A 17,982-nucleotide genomic window follows, 5' to 3' on the forward strand; every position below is an offset into this window, starting at 1 on the left:
CTCTACAAACACCAGAAACTCACCTGATTTGTTATAAAACAGACTAGACTAGTATGTAGGGGCAAGAGCAAGAAAGAATATAAATGATTGCAGATTTGTTTAGAACATGAAGATTTGCTTCTTAGGAATGCTGAAAATTAATTCCTCTAACTCCACTATTAGAAGAACACGGGTATGAACAAAAGCATCAGAACCCACCCCCATGAAATTAAAGACAACTACACAAAATGAGGTGGACTGGCATTGAAAGTTTATCCATTTCAGAAATCTATACATTTAGATACAAAAAGGAAATTACACAAAAATTTACATATCTGCAATTCTTGTATTACACAGGTAAAGAGTGTGTTAGGGTTTAAATGGATGTTTACAATTTAAAAATCTTCTGAGTATAAGTTGAGCAAACAATCAAATATCTGAATAGGGCCCCAAAGAGAGCATACTATAAATAACATTGTAATGACACAATGCAGTCAATTGTTCTCAGACAGAGAAAATCTTACTCTGTAGACAGGTGTGAATATTGCAAGAAACTTGAACTTACTCTGATATACATAAAAATATTTGCCAAAGAAATGTTTTTAAATTCTGTCTTGGCTGAGCCTTCTTTAGAGAGATCAATGTCAGGATAGTGCATCACAGGGATACTAATTTAAAATAAAAGGAATAAAATTAAAAATATCCAGCATTCAAGAGAATCTAAATTTTAAGTACTTCACATTCTTTACACACATAAGCCCTATTATGGTGGGAACAGGGATCAAAAGACTGATACTGTGTATGTCTGTGTCTCTTGAAAAAGATGGAGGCAGAATTTCCTGCCTCAGTTCCTGTATATGATCCTCATATTCCATCTGATTAGTAAGAAAAATTCCCTAGGGACTAAATCTTGGTTTATTGTTTTCATAAAAAGCAAATTCTGATTATTTTTTTAATGATTTTAAAGTTGTGACCATCTAATGGTAACAAGATTAAAATGGGCATGAATAAACTTTTAAAGGGTAACAGAAAAAGAAGTTTATGAATACAAATTCAGACTGATAAAAACTAGATGCCTTCTCCTGTTTCAGGAGTGACAGGTTTTTTTTTTACTATTATTACAAGTATTAGAGTATGAGACCATTATGACATTATTTTTGAATCACCAGAATTACTTAAGACGTTACTAAATTTATTCCTGAATTTTAATATGGAGGAGAAATTGAGTAATTTTGGCATAAATATCAAGCCCTTGGATTTAGGATAACTGTCCCAAAAATATTAGGGAATAAATGTTAAAAGCACCCTGGTAATGTCTATCACTGACAATAGATTAAAGACAGATTTTGTTTTGCATGCAACTACAAACTGAGTAGAAATTTTAATAAAAAAAGAAGTCTTGGTAGCAGACTAGGGTAGTGTGTTTTGCCCTAGAAAAGAATGCAGCTGGCTGACAGCAAAGTGTGACCACAAAGATTTTTGGATTGATAGTAGCATCACAATCATGGTTTCAGGTGGTTTTTTGTGCTTTCTTTTAAAGAAACTTTGACTATGGCAACATGAGATCAAACTGTTAATTGGAATTTGGAGCATTCAAATGGCTCCCTTCCCTTCCCCCAAAATCTGAAGTAGCCCTTTCTCTTTTCCCTTTAAAAATACCAGTGGCAGGAACCCTTCCAGTTCAGAACCAGACGATGGAGCTCCCATGAAAGCCAAATCAATATTGTCCCACACTTCTCTGAAGTGCATGGCATGAAGCAGTATGTGTATGCCACACCCATATCAGCCAGACAGTACCTGATAGTGATTACTGTACTCAGAAGGTACAAGGGTATAAGAGGTGGCTTAAAAAAAAGCCTCATTTCCTGATCATCTTTACCTATAGTAAATAAAATAATTTGCACAGAAATCTTCATTATGTACACATCAGCTATACAAGTAATACAAAATATCTCAGTTGAGCACCAATGCTGACTTCAGGAGTAGTACCTCCAAGTCAGGGTATTAGTATTCCCTGTCACAAATAAATTCTGACATAATTTCAGAAGTGTCCATTTTCTAAATCAGCTGTGTTCAGATCACTTCTCTGTTCATGTTCATCTTCGACATTCCAAGGAGATTAGTAATAGCAGCAGTTTTATAAAAGGTGTGGGTATCCTGGACAGCTTTCACAGCACAATCAGTTCAGATCTTTGTAAAGAAAAAGACCATAAAATCCACTGATCTGGACTCTAAGGTTTTACCAGAAGTTCATTAAATGGAATTTATATACCAATTTATGAGAGAATAATAAAAGGTGGACACAGACCCAGTTTGTGTGTGCAAACAGCGGGATGTCCAGCAGGCAGAGTCCTGTCCTCAGGGGCAGCAGGGTGGCACTGAGCCATGGCTGTCCTGTCACCTTGGCTTGGAGTAACCATAAGGACACCTGAGAATCAGGCTGTCATGACTGGGTAAGACATGAGTGCTGTAGTATTCCACCAAACTTCCCATGTTCAAAAACAGGATGTCTGAATCCAGGTAAAACTTGCCATCCTGTTGTAGAAAAAACAAATGTAACCATTGACAGTAGTGTTTCTAGCTCAATGTCTAAAGGAAAAAGGGCCAGAACATCATCATCATCAGAACTAAGTTCCTTCAAATACACTATTCCTTTGCAAACTAGTCAGTCACACAAATAAGTCCAAATTAAACTCAGGAATTTACTAGGATTTGACTGGGGCTGAAATTTATGATGATATATATAATACAGCAATTAAAAAGCCCAGATCTGAGTACTTGAACTTTTATCCTAGATCAGATATTTGTAAATCAGCTGATTTTTACTGTCAGAGGTGGGAACAAATTTAGACTTGACTTGTTAATTCTGATATTTACCTATATGCATCCCCCCCTTTTAATACACACTGACATATATAATCTAAAGATGCAAGTGTAGTGCAGCTACTGACCTTTTCAAAGATTCTGTAGTTTCTCACTTTTCCTGCAGGTTCATCCCATACAACCAATACCTTGAAGAAGAAAAATGCAATGTATTCAGTCTATGCCACCAAGCTCTTCTAAGTCAAGGTATTATTAAGGAATTAATTAAAATTAAGCCCAAAAAGTTTTTTTACAATCACTGACACTATGATAGGGATTCTCTCATATTTGCTTGCTTTAAGAAAAGACCACATCTAAATTGTTAAGTACTTTTAACATATATAAAATGCAGTATATCTCAATCAAGAAGTTTTTTGGGGGTTAGACTCAGAAATTGCAATTTACCTTTCCAGGCTTAGTAGATGAGTTCCTAATACAGTACAATCCATTTTGTGGTTGTCCTTGTGGGCTACTAGCTTTAAATATCCTAAAAAGAATAAACAATGAGATATATTACAATCATTCGTGTACATGACATTATTAGCACTCAGAAAATCAAATATCTACAGTCTTAAAATTCTCAATACAAATATCTGGTCTGGGTGTAATAATTCATAGTAGATCATAGGTGAAACAAAGTCACTGTTCTAGCACCTGAACCAGCAGTGCAGCACAGATCATCTGGCTCTCTGGTCCATCCAGCATCCTGGCAAAACAGCCTCCTCCAGATGGAGCCAAATCACATGGCATTCTCATCTGTCAATTGATATATCAGCACTGAACTAATTTATCTAGAAAGTGATTTGCATATTAAACACTTCAGTGCGTGCTTTAAACACAAGTTATCAGAATTATCTTTGGATTACAGTTCAGTACAGATTTTTGTAGGACTTCTAAGGAACTATTTTAAAATCACATTTTACCTTTCAACTTCAAAGGATTCAGAGGTATTAAGAAATATTGAAACAGGCAGCCCAACCTGTAAAAAATACAAAGAAAATAAATCACCATTAAGTCAATGACAACTCAAATCCCTAGCAACTTGTTATGCAAATAAGCTACAGCCATAATCTAAAATTATTAACAGTGATTTAATCTTTACTTTTCACTTCTTTCTCCAATCTTAAACTCCGTAACTTATCAAGGCATTCACTAAAGCTCAAAAAGAAATGAAAAAAAATACACAACACTATGTTTTCAGAAAACAACTCTTGTCCTGAAATAATGCACTTTAAATGTTCCCAAAGATATACATAACCAAGGAAAAAAATATTCTTTTAGAATGGATCATCTGCTTCATCTTACTTTTTCATAATCATCATCAGAGTCATCATCAGGTTGGCTTGGCTTGGAGGGTAGTGCTGGTTTTTCAAATGAAAAACTTCTAAAACTCTGTCCATCTGGTGGTGATCTCCTGGCAGAAACAGAATGAAAACTGAAGGATATCTCATCAGGAAAGCAGAACAAATTTACACTAAACACTGAAGGAATAGCAAAACTAGAACTGAAGCTTCAGTTTAACCTCCAAATAATACAATCCTAGAATGGTTTAGGATGGAAAGGACCTTAAAGACCATCTTATTCTAGCCCTCATGCCATGGACAGGGACACCTTTCACTAGACTAGGTTGACTGGAGCTCCATCCAATGTGGCCCTTCCAGCGATGGGGCAGCCACAGGTTGTGTCAATCTGTGCCAATGCCTCACCACCTTCCCAGTAAATAATTTATTCCCAATATCTAATCTGAACCTACACCTCCCCTCTTTCGGTTTAAAGACATTCCCCCTTGTCCTAGCACTCCATGCCCATGTCAAAAGTCCCTTCTCCAGCTCTTTTGTAGCTCTTCTAGGTACTGGAAGGCGTTCTAAGAGTCTCCCCAGAGCTTTCTCCTCTCCAGGCTGAACTATCCCAACTCTGCCAGCCTGTCCACTTAGGAAGGTGCTCCAGCCCTCAGATCAGCTCAGTGGCCTCCTCTGGACCAGTTTCAACAGTTTCTTTCTTGTTTTGGGGGCCCCCAGAGCTGGAGGCAGTACTTGCAGATTAATTTAGATAATCACAAATTAATTTGGGTAAGGAGAGACCTCTAGAGATCATTTAGTCCAAGCTCCTGCACAGAACAGGTCCAACCAGATCAGCTGATTCACTGCAGATTTTCAAATAACAGGCAAAAAAAGCACAACAGAGAGAGGGATGGTGCAGGGAAGAGACATAGATGTCGGTGTGAATCTGAGTATGCCTAAACTTAGTTAACTAATAAGTGACTGAAAAAAATAGTGCATTGTGTTTTCATACTTACTGTAACTGGGGACCTAAAGATTTCTCTGTTCTGGGCTTGACTGCAGGGGGCTGGTGGCCTGGCACATGTGGCTTTGGGAGCACGGGTGGCACAAACAGTCCAGGTTTACCATGTTCCCTTGGCACTTTGGGCTCTGCTAGCTTTTCAGCAAGCTGGGACAACTTGGGTTTGTTGGCTGGCAGAGGAGGAGGAGTCCGTGGGGAAAGGTTTAAGGTTTTCAGCTTCTCACACGCTTCTGGAGGAGCAAGGGCTGGGGCTGGAGGCGCAGGCTCTGGGGGCAGCGGGTGAGACTCTTTGCCACTTGCAGGCTTTTTGAACACAGGTAAAGGGGGCACAGGGGGTGGCTCTAGTTTGATTTCAGGTAAGCTCCTCTTAGGAGGGGGTGGTGGTACTGGTGCACTTGGTTTGCCAGAGTAGGAATGTGCCCTTGCTTCGGAGTAGGGAGATTTCCTGACGTGAGGAACGGGCGGAGGTGGGTACGCAGGGGGCAGCACCATGTCTGCAGAAAGAAAAATAAAAAATGTGACACACTGAGGGGGAATACAGTATGTCATCAAAGGAGACTGCTCAAATCAATTTTCTATGTGATCTAAGGTATTTCACTGGCATAGGGTCTGACAGTACTCAACAGGCTGGACAAGCATTTAACTTTCAGCAGAATTCTGAAAGTTCTAGGTAATAAACTCCCGCTATTTTTCTTCAGGCATGATGGCCTACGATGGCTTAGCAAAGACTTCACTTTGTATTGTTTTTTCCTTAAAAACATGATTGCTGCTCCAGACTGATGACCACATACAGGTCAGTCCAGGCAGGAGGCTCCAAGAAAACACCCCTAAAGAAATTACATGCTTTCTGTAAATGGTTACTGCTGTTATTACAAACTCCTGACCCTAAATACCTCTCAGGATTAGATACCTCTGCATTACTTCAGTTATTCTACCAGCTGGAATAGTAATGACTAATACAAGACAATAACCTGGCATTCCACATGAATATTGCCTTCACTGGGGGCCTCTCATGGGGAATCAAAGAAATCACTTACCATCTTTCACTATGTCAGAAGTATCTGGCTGCAAATAAGACTCATCCTCTTCCTCCTGGTCATAATCTGCAGATAAAAATCAGTGTGTCAGACTCTGAAAAATACTCTTGGAAGCTAGGAAACCTAAGAAAGAGTATATCAAGTACTTAGGGCTCCTTAAAACAGATATTTTTCAGGTATTTTTTTCTGAAGAGGTGAAAAAAATTAACATTTTGGATCCATCTCTCTGCTCTCTAGGCGTTTCCTTAATTTTTCATGTCAATTAAAAAAGCCATCTCTTATAACAGAGGCGAATCAAGTACACTGCACGTTAAATTTTTTTTTCAACTTACAAGTTGAAAAAATTATTTTTTGGTGACCCTTTCTAGTGTTCCAGCCTTCCTGAGAGAAGTTCAAATAAGTTGCAGAGACACAACCACATGGATGCATTGACAAAAGTACTTGGGAAAAAAAAAAAACAACAAAACTCACAGAATTTAACCGTACCACAGAAAAACATAGGATTTTGCAATTTGGAAGATTAAACAAGCTTAGTGATCCACAAAACAAATTTAATTATTTTGCCTTGCTCTGGCAACAACAACAACAAACAATAGGCACCACAACAAACTGCTTAAGTGGTTTCCATGTTGCCTTTAACTGTAAATCAGAATAACCAAGCCACAAAAAACATGTTACTTCTAGGCAGTAATCTCTGATCATTGATTATAAGAGGAGCCTGAAGGACAACATGCAGAGGAATGCCCTAAAAATAGGTAATACTATCTGATAAAAATCAGTTATTCTAATTTTCCTAATTTAAACTCCTACCAGGCCTCTTATCATCATTTATCTTGTATACAAGCCTCCTCTCCCATAAAATCAGAAGGACTAAACTGCAACTCCACATGAAATGCTGATAAGTCTGCTCTGCTCTGCTTGCAGCAATGGAACAGGATTTCCTACAAGACCCATTCCTGCAGAATAATCAGGAATTTCCTTTCAGGAAATGAGAGGACTTGCTCCCATCAACATTGCCCTTGGAAATCTGAAAGGACAGAGGGGGAAAGGCAAAGGAAAGGATCCCTGCTGAACCTCAAGGCAAGGTTTCTCATGTTGGTTTTCACAAACATTTTTCTTGACTAGGAAATGAGCTGCTGAAATATGCTGCGAATGCCTGCCTGACAGGCTTTCTGTCTCACTTTTAATCAACCTCCTTAAAGGATCTGAAATTCTTTATTTGTGTCAACAGTTAATGGCGAGAATATCTGTTGCTGATTTAAAACTACAGAGATACACCTTGTAAAAAAACACCAGTTACAAATTGGATCAGTTTACTTAAACTATGGGAATAATTCCTGCAGAATTCAGAAGAAATAAATCAGCGACAAAGAAGCCTTATTTATCAGTGTCTGAATTTGTCACCTTCATTATCTGCTGAATGATGGGAATACTTGATGTCAATGGGACGTTCTACTGAGCCATAGAAACTGTCAGCATCAGAACCAGAGTCACTGCAAGAGAAAGGACAGAGTTACTTCTGTTTAGCAGGACTGCAGCACTGGAAAGGAACGCTGGAAAAGCAGAAGCAATCTGTTCCTATTTCCCAATTAACAGTCAGATATGTTGTTGCTGTCTTTTGAAAGATTTCATTTCTATTACACAAAGCTGACATTGAAAGTGCTCTTTGTTTAAAGATTTGGGGTTTTCTTCATGTTCTTTAAAGTACAAATTGGGATGGGATTTTCCTCTTGGGTCATACTGTGCCTGCTCTTATTTAACAGAAAGTTACTTGTAGGTGCAAAAAGCCTAAAACACCACTGTAAAGAGCTAATGCAAAAGGGATAAAAAAGCCAATAAAGAATAAAGGTTTATACCTAAATTCTGTTATTATTTCTTTCTTCTCATGGTAGTGACCAATTTCCCTTCTCAAGGATAGCATCCAATTCTAAACAAAAATGAAAATACAACATTCAACACATCAATTTTTAAATCATTAAATGCAGATGTATCTTGTCCTCTGTAAGATCAGAGTAACTGTGCAGGGAACATACATTGAAATAATATTTATCCATTGCTTTTTTATTGAAAAGCCTCAGCAGTCAAATGCTTTGACTATCTAAAATGCTGTAGGAACCTACTGAAGTACTAAATTTTCAGTTTGCAAATTTCAGGCTGTTATTCCTAAAGCCAGATTATATTCAGAGTATGTTTATGAGTGAGAGATTTCACTGAACAGTTTTCAGAATTTATCAAAGTCTTACGCATTATTACTTTTTACTTGATGAAAAATAAATATGGAATATTTATGAAATATGGAGAAACCCATACTATCTAGTATGTCACAGCCATTCCCTAAATTACAAGTTAAATTAACATTAAGTTAATGGTTAAAACTTCAGACACGATTTTCAGAGGAGCTCAAGAACCAGGTATACAAATTTCAGCTGCATTTCCAGTTCATTTAGATTTTAGGGAAGTACAGGATTCTCTTTTTGCTTCAAAGAAAATGCTGTTGCAAAAGAAGAAAGTTACCTTTCTTTCATCTTCAGAAGAAGCTGAAAAAAACCACGTCCTGTGCTTCTTGCTTATGTGAACCAACTTGAAAGGAAACACGTTGCTTGATGTTGTCTCCTCAGCTGCCCGCATCACCCTGAGAAATAGAGCAACCAATACAGAAACATCTTCATTTAGAGTTAATGCTGCTATGCAGGGCATAAACACTGACAGAAAGCAGTTTCATTGACCAGTTTTGCCTTGTGGAAAATATCCCCAAGCCCAGAAAATCACCACAGAAATCCCCATTTGTGCATTTGCAGTACTTCTCCATTATTGTGGTAGAAGGGACAATACAAAAGGAAGAACACTTGTTAATCCCCCAGCCAGACATTTATAAACAGCTGCTTTGGCCTGTTCAAGAGTTAATTAATCACACTTATTCATAAGCACCACACACTGCAAGAGGTACTCAGGGTGCTCGTGGCCCTTATTTCAAGAAGTCACTATTTCAGAAGGGAAATCAAAACATTTCCCATGAAAATAAGGAAAAACTAATAATAGAAGCAAACTTCATTTTTACATGTTTCCCTTATAAACACTTTCTTGCACATTTTTTTATTAGTTTAAAGTAAGCATAACTTAACCACTTTCTTTTTCGTGTGTGTAACGAATTTCTTCATTTGGGGATCCTAGGGGGAAGAAAAATCTAAAAACCTCTTATGCAACTACTCAATCTAACAATGCTTTCTGTTCAAATTCTTTTTCAATAATGTTTCTCTGTGCCTTATATTAATCAAGACCTGGTCCCTATTCCAATCAAGGCTGCTAGAATGAAGATACATAAAAAGGAATGAACAATCTCTAGCATTTACAGATTCCATGGTATTGTTCACATTCGTGTTAAGAGCAGAAATTGGTATCATGACAAAATTACAGTGTGGATTTCTCCTACAAATTACCCTTGAATTTTTAACTAGCTACAATGTTAACAAGTGCATTCCCTTAAAAATGTGCCATTGTCATGCTCTGTTAGAAAAGCTCTCAATCTAAGAAAAGGCAATTCCTTGTTCCAGAACTCTGAGAATATTATACAGCGAAAGGTACACATATACAATTACCATAAAATTGCAGTGGTTAGGATCAACACAATGATATTTCTCTACACTCCCTCTTTCTTGCTAAACCTTTCTTAGCACCAATTTCAACAGCAATTCCCTAAAGTTAGGCTGGACTTTTATTAGTAGGCCTTGTACTTCTGCTGCATTCAGATTCTGACAGTATTGGCTAACTTGAAAGCCACATAGTCCTGTCTTCAACTTGCAAAGTAAATATAAAGATTAAAAATGTGTAGTGAAATGAGTCAGATACTTTGCACATGCATTCTTTTATTTAGCACTCTGTAGCTGATACAGTTTCAACACTAACTACAGTTGCTGAATTAGTAACTCCATAAATTTTCTCTTTTGATTCCTTTCTGGTCTCTACAGAACAAAGAAGGTCTGTCTGAAAGAATCTATCTGCATGTGCAGTGTGCATTAATCAGTAACAGGAGCAAGGCCATTGCAATTCAAACAGCTTTACTGGTTAAATGACAGAAAAAGAAGGCTATCCACTCACCAAGCACAGGAAATGTCATATATACAATTTGAAAGGAATAAATTTCTTGAAATCTGAGATCAATGCTTAACCCAAACAACAGATGTAGCTGTGTTTAACTTCATTAGAAATGAAACCCATAGCCCCTAGCATTAAGTAAAAGGAGCTTGGGTGTTTAACAACTTCCTTGGCACTTACCTGTTGTAACCTTTCAAAGAAAATGCACCCTGGGGAGATGCAGATGTGCTGCTCTTAAAATAGTAAATACATCCCTCGTGGATAATCACAAATCTCAGTGGCCCTGAAAAGATAAAAAGTGATGAAAATATAAATGCAAGGGCAGCAGAACAACCAGAACCTCTTAGCATGTGTAGAACTATTGTTTAAGACCTTAGTAGTCATATGAATCACTGCAAATGAGCACAAACAAGTTAAGTGACAGCTCACTGATGATCAGCCACACAGTGAAGCTGTCCATTTGCAGTTTCAGCACTAAGGGTAATATGTGATTCCCTCACATGAGAGGCAGCTGATCTGAAAGCTTCAAAAGAAGCCTCAGAGACTGCAGGCCTGACCTGCACCTCTGCTCCTTTATTAGTGGAATAAGCAATAGCAGCAAGGCAGCCACAGGGTACAAACACATATTTACATCCATCCCCAAACCATTATCTCCCTCTCTTCTTTCACCTCAAGTGCATAATCCTGCCAATAAAATGGTATCCTGTTTTCTTCTTTTGAAAGAGGCCAATACTGCTTCCTTTATCAAAGGCAGTAATCTTTGTCCTTAACTATATAAGCATCATTTCAGTATAAACAGGGATACCAAATGAATAGCATATATATAAACCCAAAATATGAACTTTTCCCCATGTAAATAAACACTGATTTCAGAAGAAATTACTGTTATTAAGTACAGCCCAATGTTGGCAGTGAGAAAATTTCCATTTCACAACAGCAGTGGGAGATGGGAATATTTTTTCCAGTACAGAATAACCAACTGGAAAAAAAAAAGCTGAGTACAAGTTTCTTTCAGAAAACATACATATCTTGGGAATCTGTTTGTCTTGAAAATCTTACTTGTGAAGGACTTGACAAGAGAACTAAACAAGCAAAATAAAATCAACCACAACATATATTATCTATGATTTAAAGTTGCAAAGCAATTAAAGGAAAATCTTTCAATAGGAGTCTTTCATATATATATTCCAGTAAAATTGTATTCCAATACAAAGTGGAAAAACAGCTTCAACAGTCTGCTAACACAAAATCTGTTACTGGGCCCAGAGGCAAGCATTTAAAACATTTGATTTAGTTAATACCTCATTCAACTTACACTTGAGGATCTGCAGCTGGGTGCCTCCTTTTTTATGAAGATACCCTGACTTGGTGACTCCTCCAGGCATTGTCAGAAGGTTTTGTGCTCCAATTGCCTTCATTGGAACTGGCCAGACCTGCTCCTGCGAGGCCATCATTCTGCAATTTAGAATAATTAAAAACAGTTTAAAACTCAGATTTACTTTAAGGAATGAGTACTGAGAAGCAAAGCTTGTTTCCTTAAACAAGCTTTCCAAACAACTAATGTGGTTCAGTACTCAAGAATGTAACACAGACAGGGTGTTCAAAGATTCCAGGAACTTTGTAACGTATAAAAAAACGTGGTGCAAAAAGCCCCGATTTATTTTTATACAGCTCTCAAAAGTGATTGACAGTCGTTGAAACAAAGAAAAAGTGCTTAGTAAATGTTGCTTGAGTGGTTATGTTTTAAAAATACTCCAGATAACACTGCAAGGCTTAATCAGGCAGGTGACTGGAAATAAAATTGGTTTCTTCTCCCAAGTGCCACATGACACACGTATATACAGAAAATGTCATTGTCTGTGCAACAAGGGAATCAAGTCAAGGTTTAGTAACTGCAGCATCCAATACTACTTACTCCAGATATTTACATGTTTTATTCTTTAACTCTTAATTCTTTAACTTAAAGGATTAGTATATAATCTCATACTGTATGTTACATGTGACAGCATACTGTGCAAATGAAGGTACTCTCAGATTCCTGCAGGCTTCCATTTGATTTATATATCAATTATTTATGTAATGCTTCACCAAGCATCTCTGCAGTTAGCACTCTTTCTGCTGTCATCTTAAACCAAATAGATTCGTTTCTGAGGTAGAAACTTATTCTGATATATCATGATGAGCCCTTTCTTTCTTCAACTACTAACAGAACCAGGCTAAAAATCCTACTGTGTCATGGGGAAAAGAAATCACATGTGGATAGAATGGGAATTTTGACCTAGACATAAAAGGATCTGTTACCATCAGGTGTAGGTAAAGGTGAAAGGCAAACTAATGAAGTTCCAGTTAATTAGTTTCTGATAAATGAATGATGGTTTAGAACTGAAAAACTTTCAGAGCATGACTGAAATTAAATGGATCTTCTTCATTTCTCCTTTTCCCAAAAGGGATAGTAAGGGATGTAAATTGTGAGGCTCAGCATAGAACCCAAGAGCCTCAGCACAACACCCTACCCAAGCACTTGCCCCTCCAACCTAAAACTGCTTTTTCCATTCTGAAAAGAATAAGGAAGTGTTTCAGATTTGTTGAGGTGCAACAGCAAAGTGTGTATCCATTGTATGGGTTAGGGAAAACAGAAATGCAAGCGAATGGATCTTGCATTTAGGATCAGTTTAGGATTTAGATCTGTTTGCTGTTTGGTGATGATGCATGTGTGGGAAAGGGGAGAAATTCCTAGCAATTTCTACCAGGAGAGTTTAAACTAAATTAAATTCTCTAGGCAGTCGAGAAGATTTAATCACATAAATTAGGTTTTGGTCTCCAGTGTTATGAAGCAGATACAGTCAGAGAAGATGGGATCCAAGGCCCTAAAAGGCTCCCACAGCAGATGTGTCAAGACACCATGGTATCCCAATTTTCTCCCTGGACCTTCCTGCTCACCAAAAACTAAGTTGCTTTTGTTCTACTCAGCTGTGTCCTTCCTTCTGCTGTTTCCTCCCTGTTCTTATTAAATGACTGAGATCTTTCCAAGCTGAGTTATTTCCTCCTCCTCCTCCACAACAAAATTTCTAGCAACAGCAATGTGTCCAAAAAGGAGCTACTCATGTATTTTAAGCTTTTAAGAATAAAAATCAAAAAATAGTAGCAGAAGCTAACATTCCCCCTGCCCCCCTAAATCCTTCAAATTATTTCTCCACATCTTGCAGAACAGTTGAAGTGAGGGAAAAGGAGAGTGTTACCCAGCTGGCTGCTGACACCAAACCACATGAGCACTGCTAAGAGTGATTTCCTTGAAATGAGGATTGCAAAGGCAACTGGGCTTATTCTTTTAAGAATACACACAACAGTGTTTAACCATTAGAACTTAAATTAAGTTACTTCAGTCTGTTTCTAGTTACATTCAGAAAATAGACTAAGTAAAAATGAAACCTTTTCATTCAGATGATTATATTCTGATGCTACTTTTCCAACATTAGTCTCAATGCCATCCAAGAGTTTCATGTTCATCTTAGGTCCTCCAATCCTCTGTATCTTTACTACAAAGAACAAAAGGAAGGACTGAAGCACCCAGTGCATGGTATGAAACTCTTTCAGTGTTCCGTATGTAGGCTGAAAACCTATCAGAAGAGACAGAGTTCAATGTCTCAGAGAAGTTATCCAAAACAACCAGTGAGTTGAAATTTCTAGGAAGTCAAAGTCAAACACTGGCAATAAGTATATGGCACCCTAGGTAAATACAGAAAGCAGAAATATTTGTACTGGTCATGTTTGCCTTCTATAGGGGAGTGCACCAGTCAGACTACTCACTAAAGCATGTCTGGATGGGCATTATCTCCTCTACCTTAAAAAACAGATCTTAAGGCAGACAGGAAAGAAAACTATGGAAACAGAAAAAAAAAATAATCCATTTTTACAGTGTGCAGACTATGGGATTTACCTGACAGGAAAGGACAGCCGAGTATCAAGTTCTGCTTCCCTTTTCACAAAAATTTCTTATTTTTGTCTACTTACTATAAAACAGTCCTGAAAACAGAGACCAAAACGTGGAACTTCCCCAGCCCAGCTAAGTGAATAAAAGAAGTGAGTAAGAAGAGACACAGCTGAAATCCATGACAGATCAGTACAGATTACATGAACTAAAGAGCCCACCTAATGCACCAGGCTTTTCAACAGATTTAGAGGCAGCTAAGCCTATTACCTGGATTTCAGTGTGGCTTATAACACTCCTCATCATATCTGTACACTCCTCAAGCACTTTCATTTGCAGGAACATGGTAGACACTTAGGGAAGACTTCAATACTCTGAGATTAAATCTTTCACTTATGCTGCTAAAATGCATTTAAGTACTTTGACTCTAGACCTAATCTGATTTTTCTTCTTTTCTTGACTGTACAAAACAGTTCTGTAAGGACAGATGTTGCTATTTTGCATGCCACTGCTGGGAGAAAGCTGTCAACACAAATCTAACTTCAGAATCTTTATTGTAGGGGTGGAAGAGAAGGAAAAAATGGAAGCTCAAAGATTTTTGTGGTCTTAGCATCTATAGTATGGTGGCCATTAGCTCACTGAATGGTTCCTTCAACTCTTGATATTCCTGTTGTAACTTATTTAACAGATTACATCAAGAACAGATGGATGCTGCATTACCAGGTAGGTGCCACAGCAGTCACTGAAGTCACTGTTAACTTTGGCATTACTGAGAACAGAGGGACATTTCCCACTTGTTTCTTATGCAGTCACATTCTTACACTACAAGCCAAAGCCCCAGTTACAGATTTTCACCTCTGGTGCATTGGAGAGCCTCTTCCACAGGGCTGACAACCAAATTAACAGAAAGGCCTCACTCAGTGCAGCCAAAGCTCCTTCTGACACTGATCCTCTGTCACAAACAGAAGACAACATCCCCCATGCATTGTCTGGTAAAAGATTCTAGTAATAGCTACACACTTTATTTCTCTTCTCACTCACCAAGGAACTAGAGGCATATTTTTAAATTTTTTAATCAGGTTTTCCACCAAGTCCCAAACCCACTGCATGTGGCTATTGAACTAATCTTCTCCCCCATTGAATGGAACCCTCTGAACAAGAAGAGGATGGCAGCAGTCAGGGAAAGGTCACTTTGCATCACTTTGTTTCTCAGGCGATCCCTGTGACAATTCTATGCCTGGGAGGGAGATGAAAGGCTCTGCAGTGAAGCAGGAGAGAGTAGAACAGCAGTTTCTAGGATGTGCTTCATCGTTCAAGGGTGCTTTTGGTAAGACAGAATGGTGCAATCAACACTCTGGAGCATGATACAGAGCTTATATAATCACTATTGTAACTGCTTCTTATATACAAACTGGTCCACCAGACTGAAAACCAAACCAAATTGCAGTGTATTGCTCATGTGTCAGTAAAGTCAGCCCAAGTCTATCGCATCACTATACTTTTCTCAAACACTATCACAATGAGCCAGTTTTTATTTCAAAGTACCCTGAAAGTTAAACAGCATGAATAAAAGTGAATTCACACACTTCTTCTCATAACCAAGACAGGGCCACTCAGATGCAGAAGTGTTTTCTGAATCATAGTACTGCTACCAAGCTGAAACTCTGAATGGATAGCAGACTTCTGTTATTGTGTTTTAGATAAATGTATACATCTGTGAAGCAATTGTAATCTATCCCTCACTCAGTGGATAGAGAACAGCCAGAGTGAAGGCTAGGGCATAACTTTATAGGCTGAAAGTCCCTCCATGAGTAAAAGTAAAATTCTGCCAGGTTAAAAATCTGGATTACATTGTAGAAGAACACTTACCCCTCTTGGCCCTAAGAGCTATTGGCATTCATCCCAATTAAAGCAAATACAAGTTGATTCAATTAAGGATTGCATCCTGGAAGAGCCCTCAGTTCTTGCTTAACTTCAGCAGAATATATGGCAGATGTGATCATCTCCACATCTTGCAGTATATAGGCAAAAAAATATTACTCTCTTCTCTGAGACTACAGCTGCCAACAGTTGTTTTAAAAGTTCTCACTTGTTATAATAATATTTATGATCTGGCTCTGGTGGTCATGCTGGAAAAAACCAAAAAAACAGCCTCCAAAGTTGCAGTACAGAAAGTAAACCTGATCCGAATTTGTAACAATGCTCTCTATGCCAACTACATCTGAAAACTTTTACAACTGTAATCTCATAACCTCTAGTCCTTAAGTTTTATGTGGAAGTAAAGCCCAGCTAAGCCAGATGCTAGTTTATTTCTGAATAAATAACTTCCAAATAACATGACATACATAATAGATAACTTACAGAAATGAATATATTCTTCAAATCATGCAGAGGGTCACTGAAGTATCCAGGCTTTACCAAAAATGAGGCAGCATTACACACTGCAGAACATGAAAAGTTTCCCCTATATGCTCTCAGCAATTCTGAGTTAGAATGATTTCTCGATTCAAGCATTTAAACATTTACCATCTGTTCTTAAATCTGCTTTCTGCAGAATTATCAGGTCTCTTGTCTATTTATTAACCATTCTCCAATAGTTCTGAAATACTTTTCCATATCTCTCCTACTTTTTTTGGTTACACATTCCACTTCTTAATATTTCCAACAGCCCCTTTCACAATACTCTCTCAGAAAGATTAATAGCACAGTACAAACACTGAAGTAAAAAAAATCTTTCAAGACAAAGGGAACGGAGAAATAAGCCCGAGATACACTGTGTAGCTAAATTTACTCTCTTTAACTTGCTTCAACTTGCTTTTCTTTTCTGACAAGTTTTCAACCAATACCCAACTAATCTCTTCCCACTCCAATTCTCTATCATTTAATCTTCTGCATGAGTTAAAGTGTTTTAGTTCAGCTAAAGGTATTTTAGCTCAGATACCATATTCTACTCTTAGTTTCAGTCTGCTCTCGACCTGAAGGAGACAAGATGACAGGAACACAAGCCACAAAAGCACTAACCTGGAGCCCTTGTCCGACCGACACATGGTTTTTCTGCAGCCGCTTCCACCGAGCGATTGTTTCCTTTGGGATGACAAAGCCATCAACAACTTCTGACCCCTCTCAGGCATGGCAGGAACATCCCTGCGCTTCTCCCACCTCTGGGGGATCCCAGGTTGGAAGCCACAGCTGTAGCTGCCGTCTGCCCAACGCACAGAAGGAAAAGCAGCCCTGGCCCAGGCGCGGGTGCATCTGCAGCGCTCTGTGGCCAAAAGTGACGCCGAGGCAATGACTTGTTTCCTCTGTCACTTCCTGTTCCCCCGCTGTCAGCGGCAGCGCTCTCTTTGTCAGATTTCCCAGCTTCCCAGAGAGCTTATAAATCAATTCCCACACAGCTCAAACGCCTGGCAGGCATCGAGATACAGAGCGGAGGGGATTTTCCAGCGCTCGCTTTCTTCCCACTCACCTTTCAATCAACCACTTTCCTAGGGGAGAAAAAGAAATTTGTCCTTTTTTTCTCTCAGTGTGCTCCAGCTCCCACACGGGCAGAGACGGCTCAGAAACGCTGCCTGTGCTCCTGAAGAGCCTGTGCCTCAGGTACTTGCACTGCCCCACAGAACTGTAAGTATTTAATCTGTTTTCTCCCCCACAGCTGGAGCTTGTCTTTTCTTCTTCAGCCCTAGACAATCAAAATAGCCATCCTGAAAAATTCTGCAGCATAGACATGCTTTAGAGCAAGTCTTGCCTGTACAGTTAATGCTACACAAACCACAAGAGACAATA

At 38.5% G+C, this 17,982-nt stretch overlaps 1 protein-coding gene across 1 annotated transcript; it reads right to left on the bottom strand.

The window, feature by feature from the left end:
* Window positions 1-236: 236 nt before the first annotated feature.
* SH3BP2 (SH3 domain binding protein 2) lies at window positions 237-17,429 on the bottom strand. Its single transcript, XM_058024478.1, has 13 exons — window positions 17,221-17,429; window positions 11,587-11,726; window positions 10,452-10,554; window positions 8,694-8,811; window positions 8,036-8,106; window positions 7,584-7,672; window positions 6,180-6,245; window positions 5,138-5,636; window positions 4,147-4,255; window positions 3,765-3,820; window positions 3,247-3,328; window positions 2,931-2,990; window positions 237-2,514 (listed from the first exon to the last, which is right to left on the bottom strand). Exons 1-13 carry the CDS (start codon window positions 17,328-17,330, stop codon window positions 2,377-2,379), a joined length of 1,641 nt encoding a protein of 546 aa, XP_057880461.1. The 5' UTR covers window positions 17,331-17,429; the 3' UTR covers window positions 237-2,376.
* Between the last annotated feature and the right edge of the window lie 553 nt (window positions 17,430-17,982).

This window comes from Melospiza georgiana, chromosome 5, assembly GCF_028018845.1.
Source record: "Melospiza georgiana isolate bMelGeo1 chromosome 5, bMelGeo1.pri, whole genome shotgun sequence".
NCBI classification, from domain to species: domain Eukaryota; kingdom Metazoa; phylum Chordata; class Aves; order Passeriformes; family Passerellidae; genus Melospiza; species Melospiza georgiana.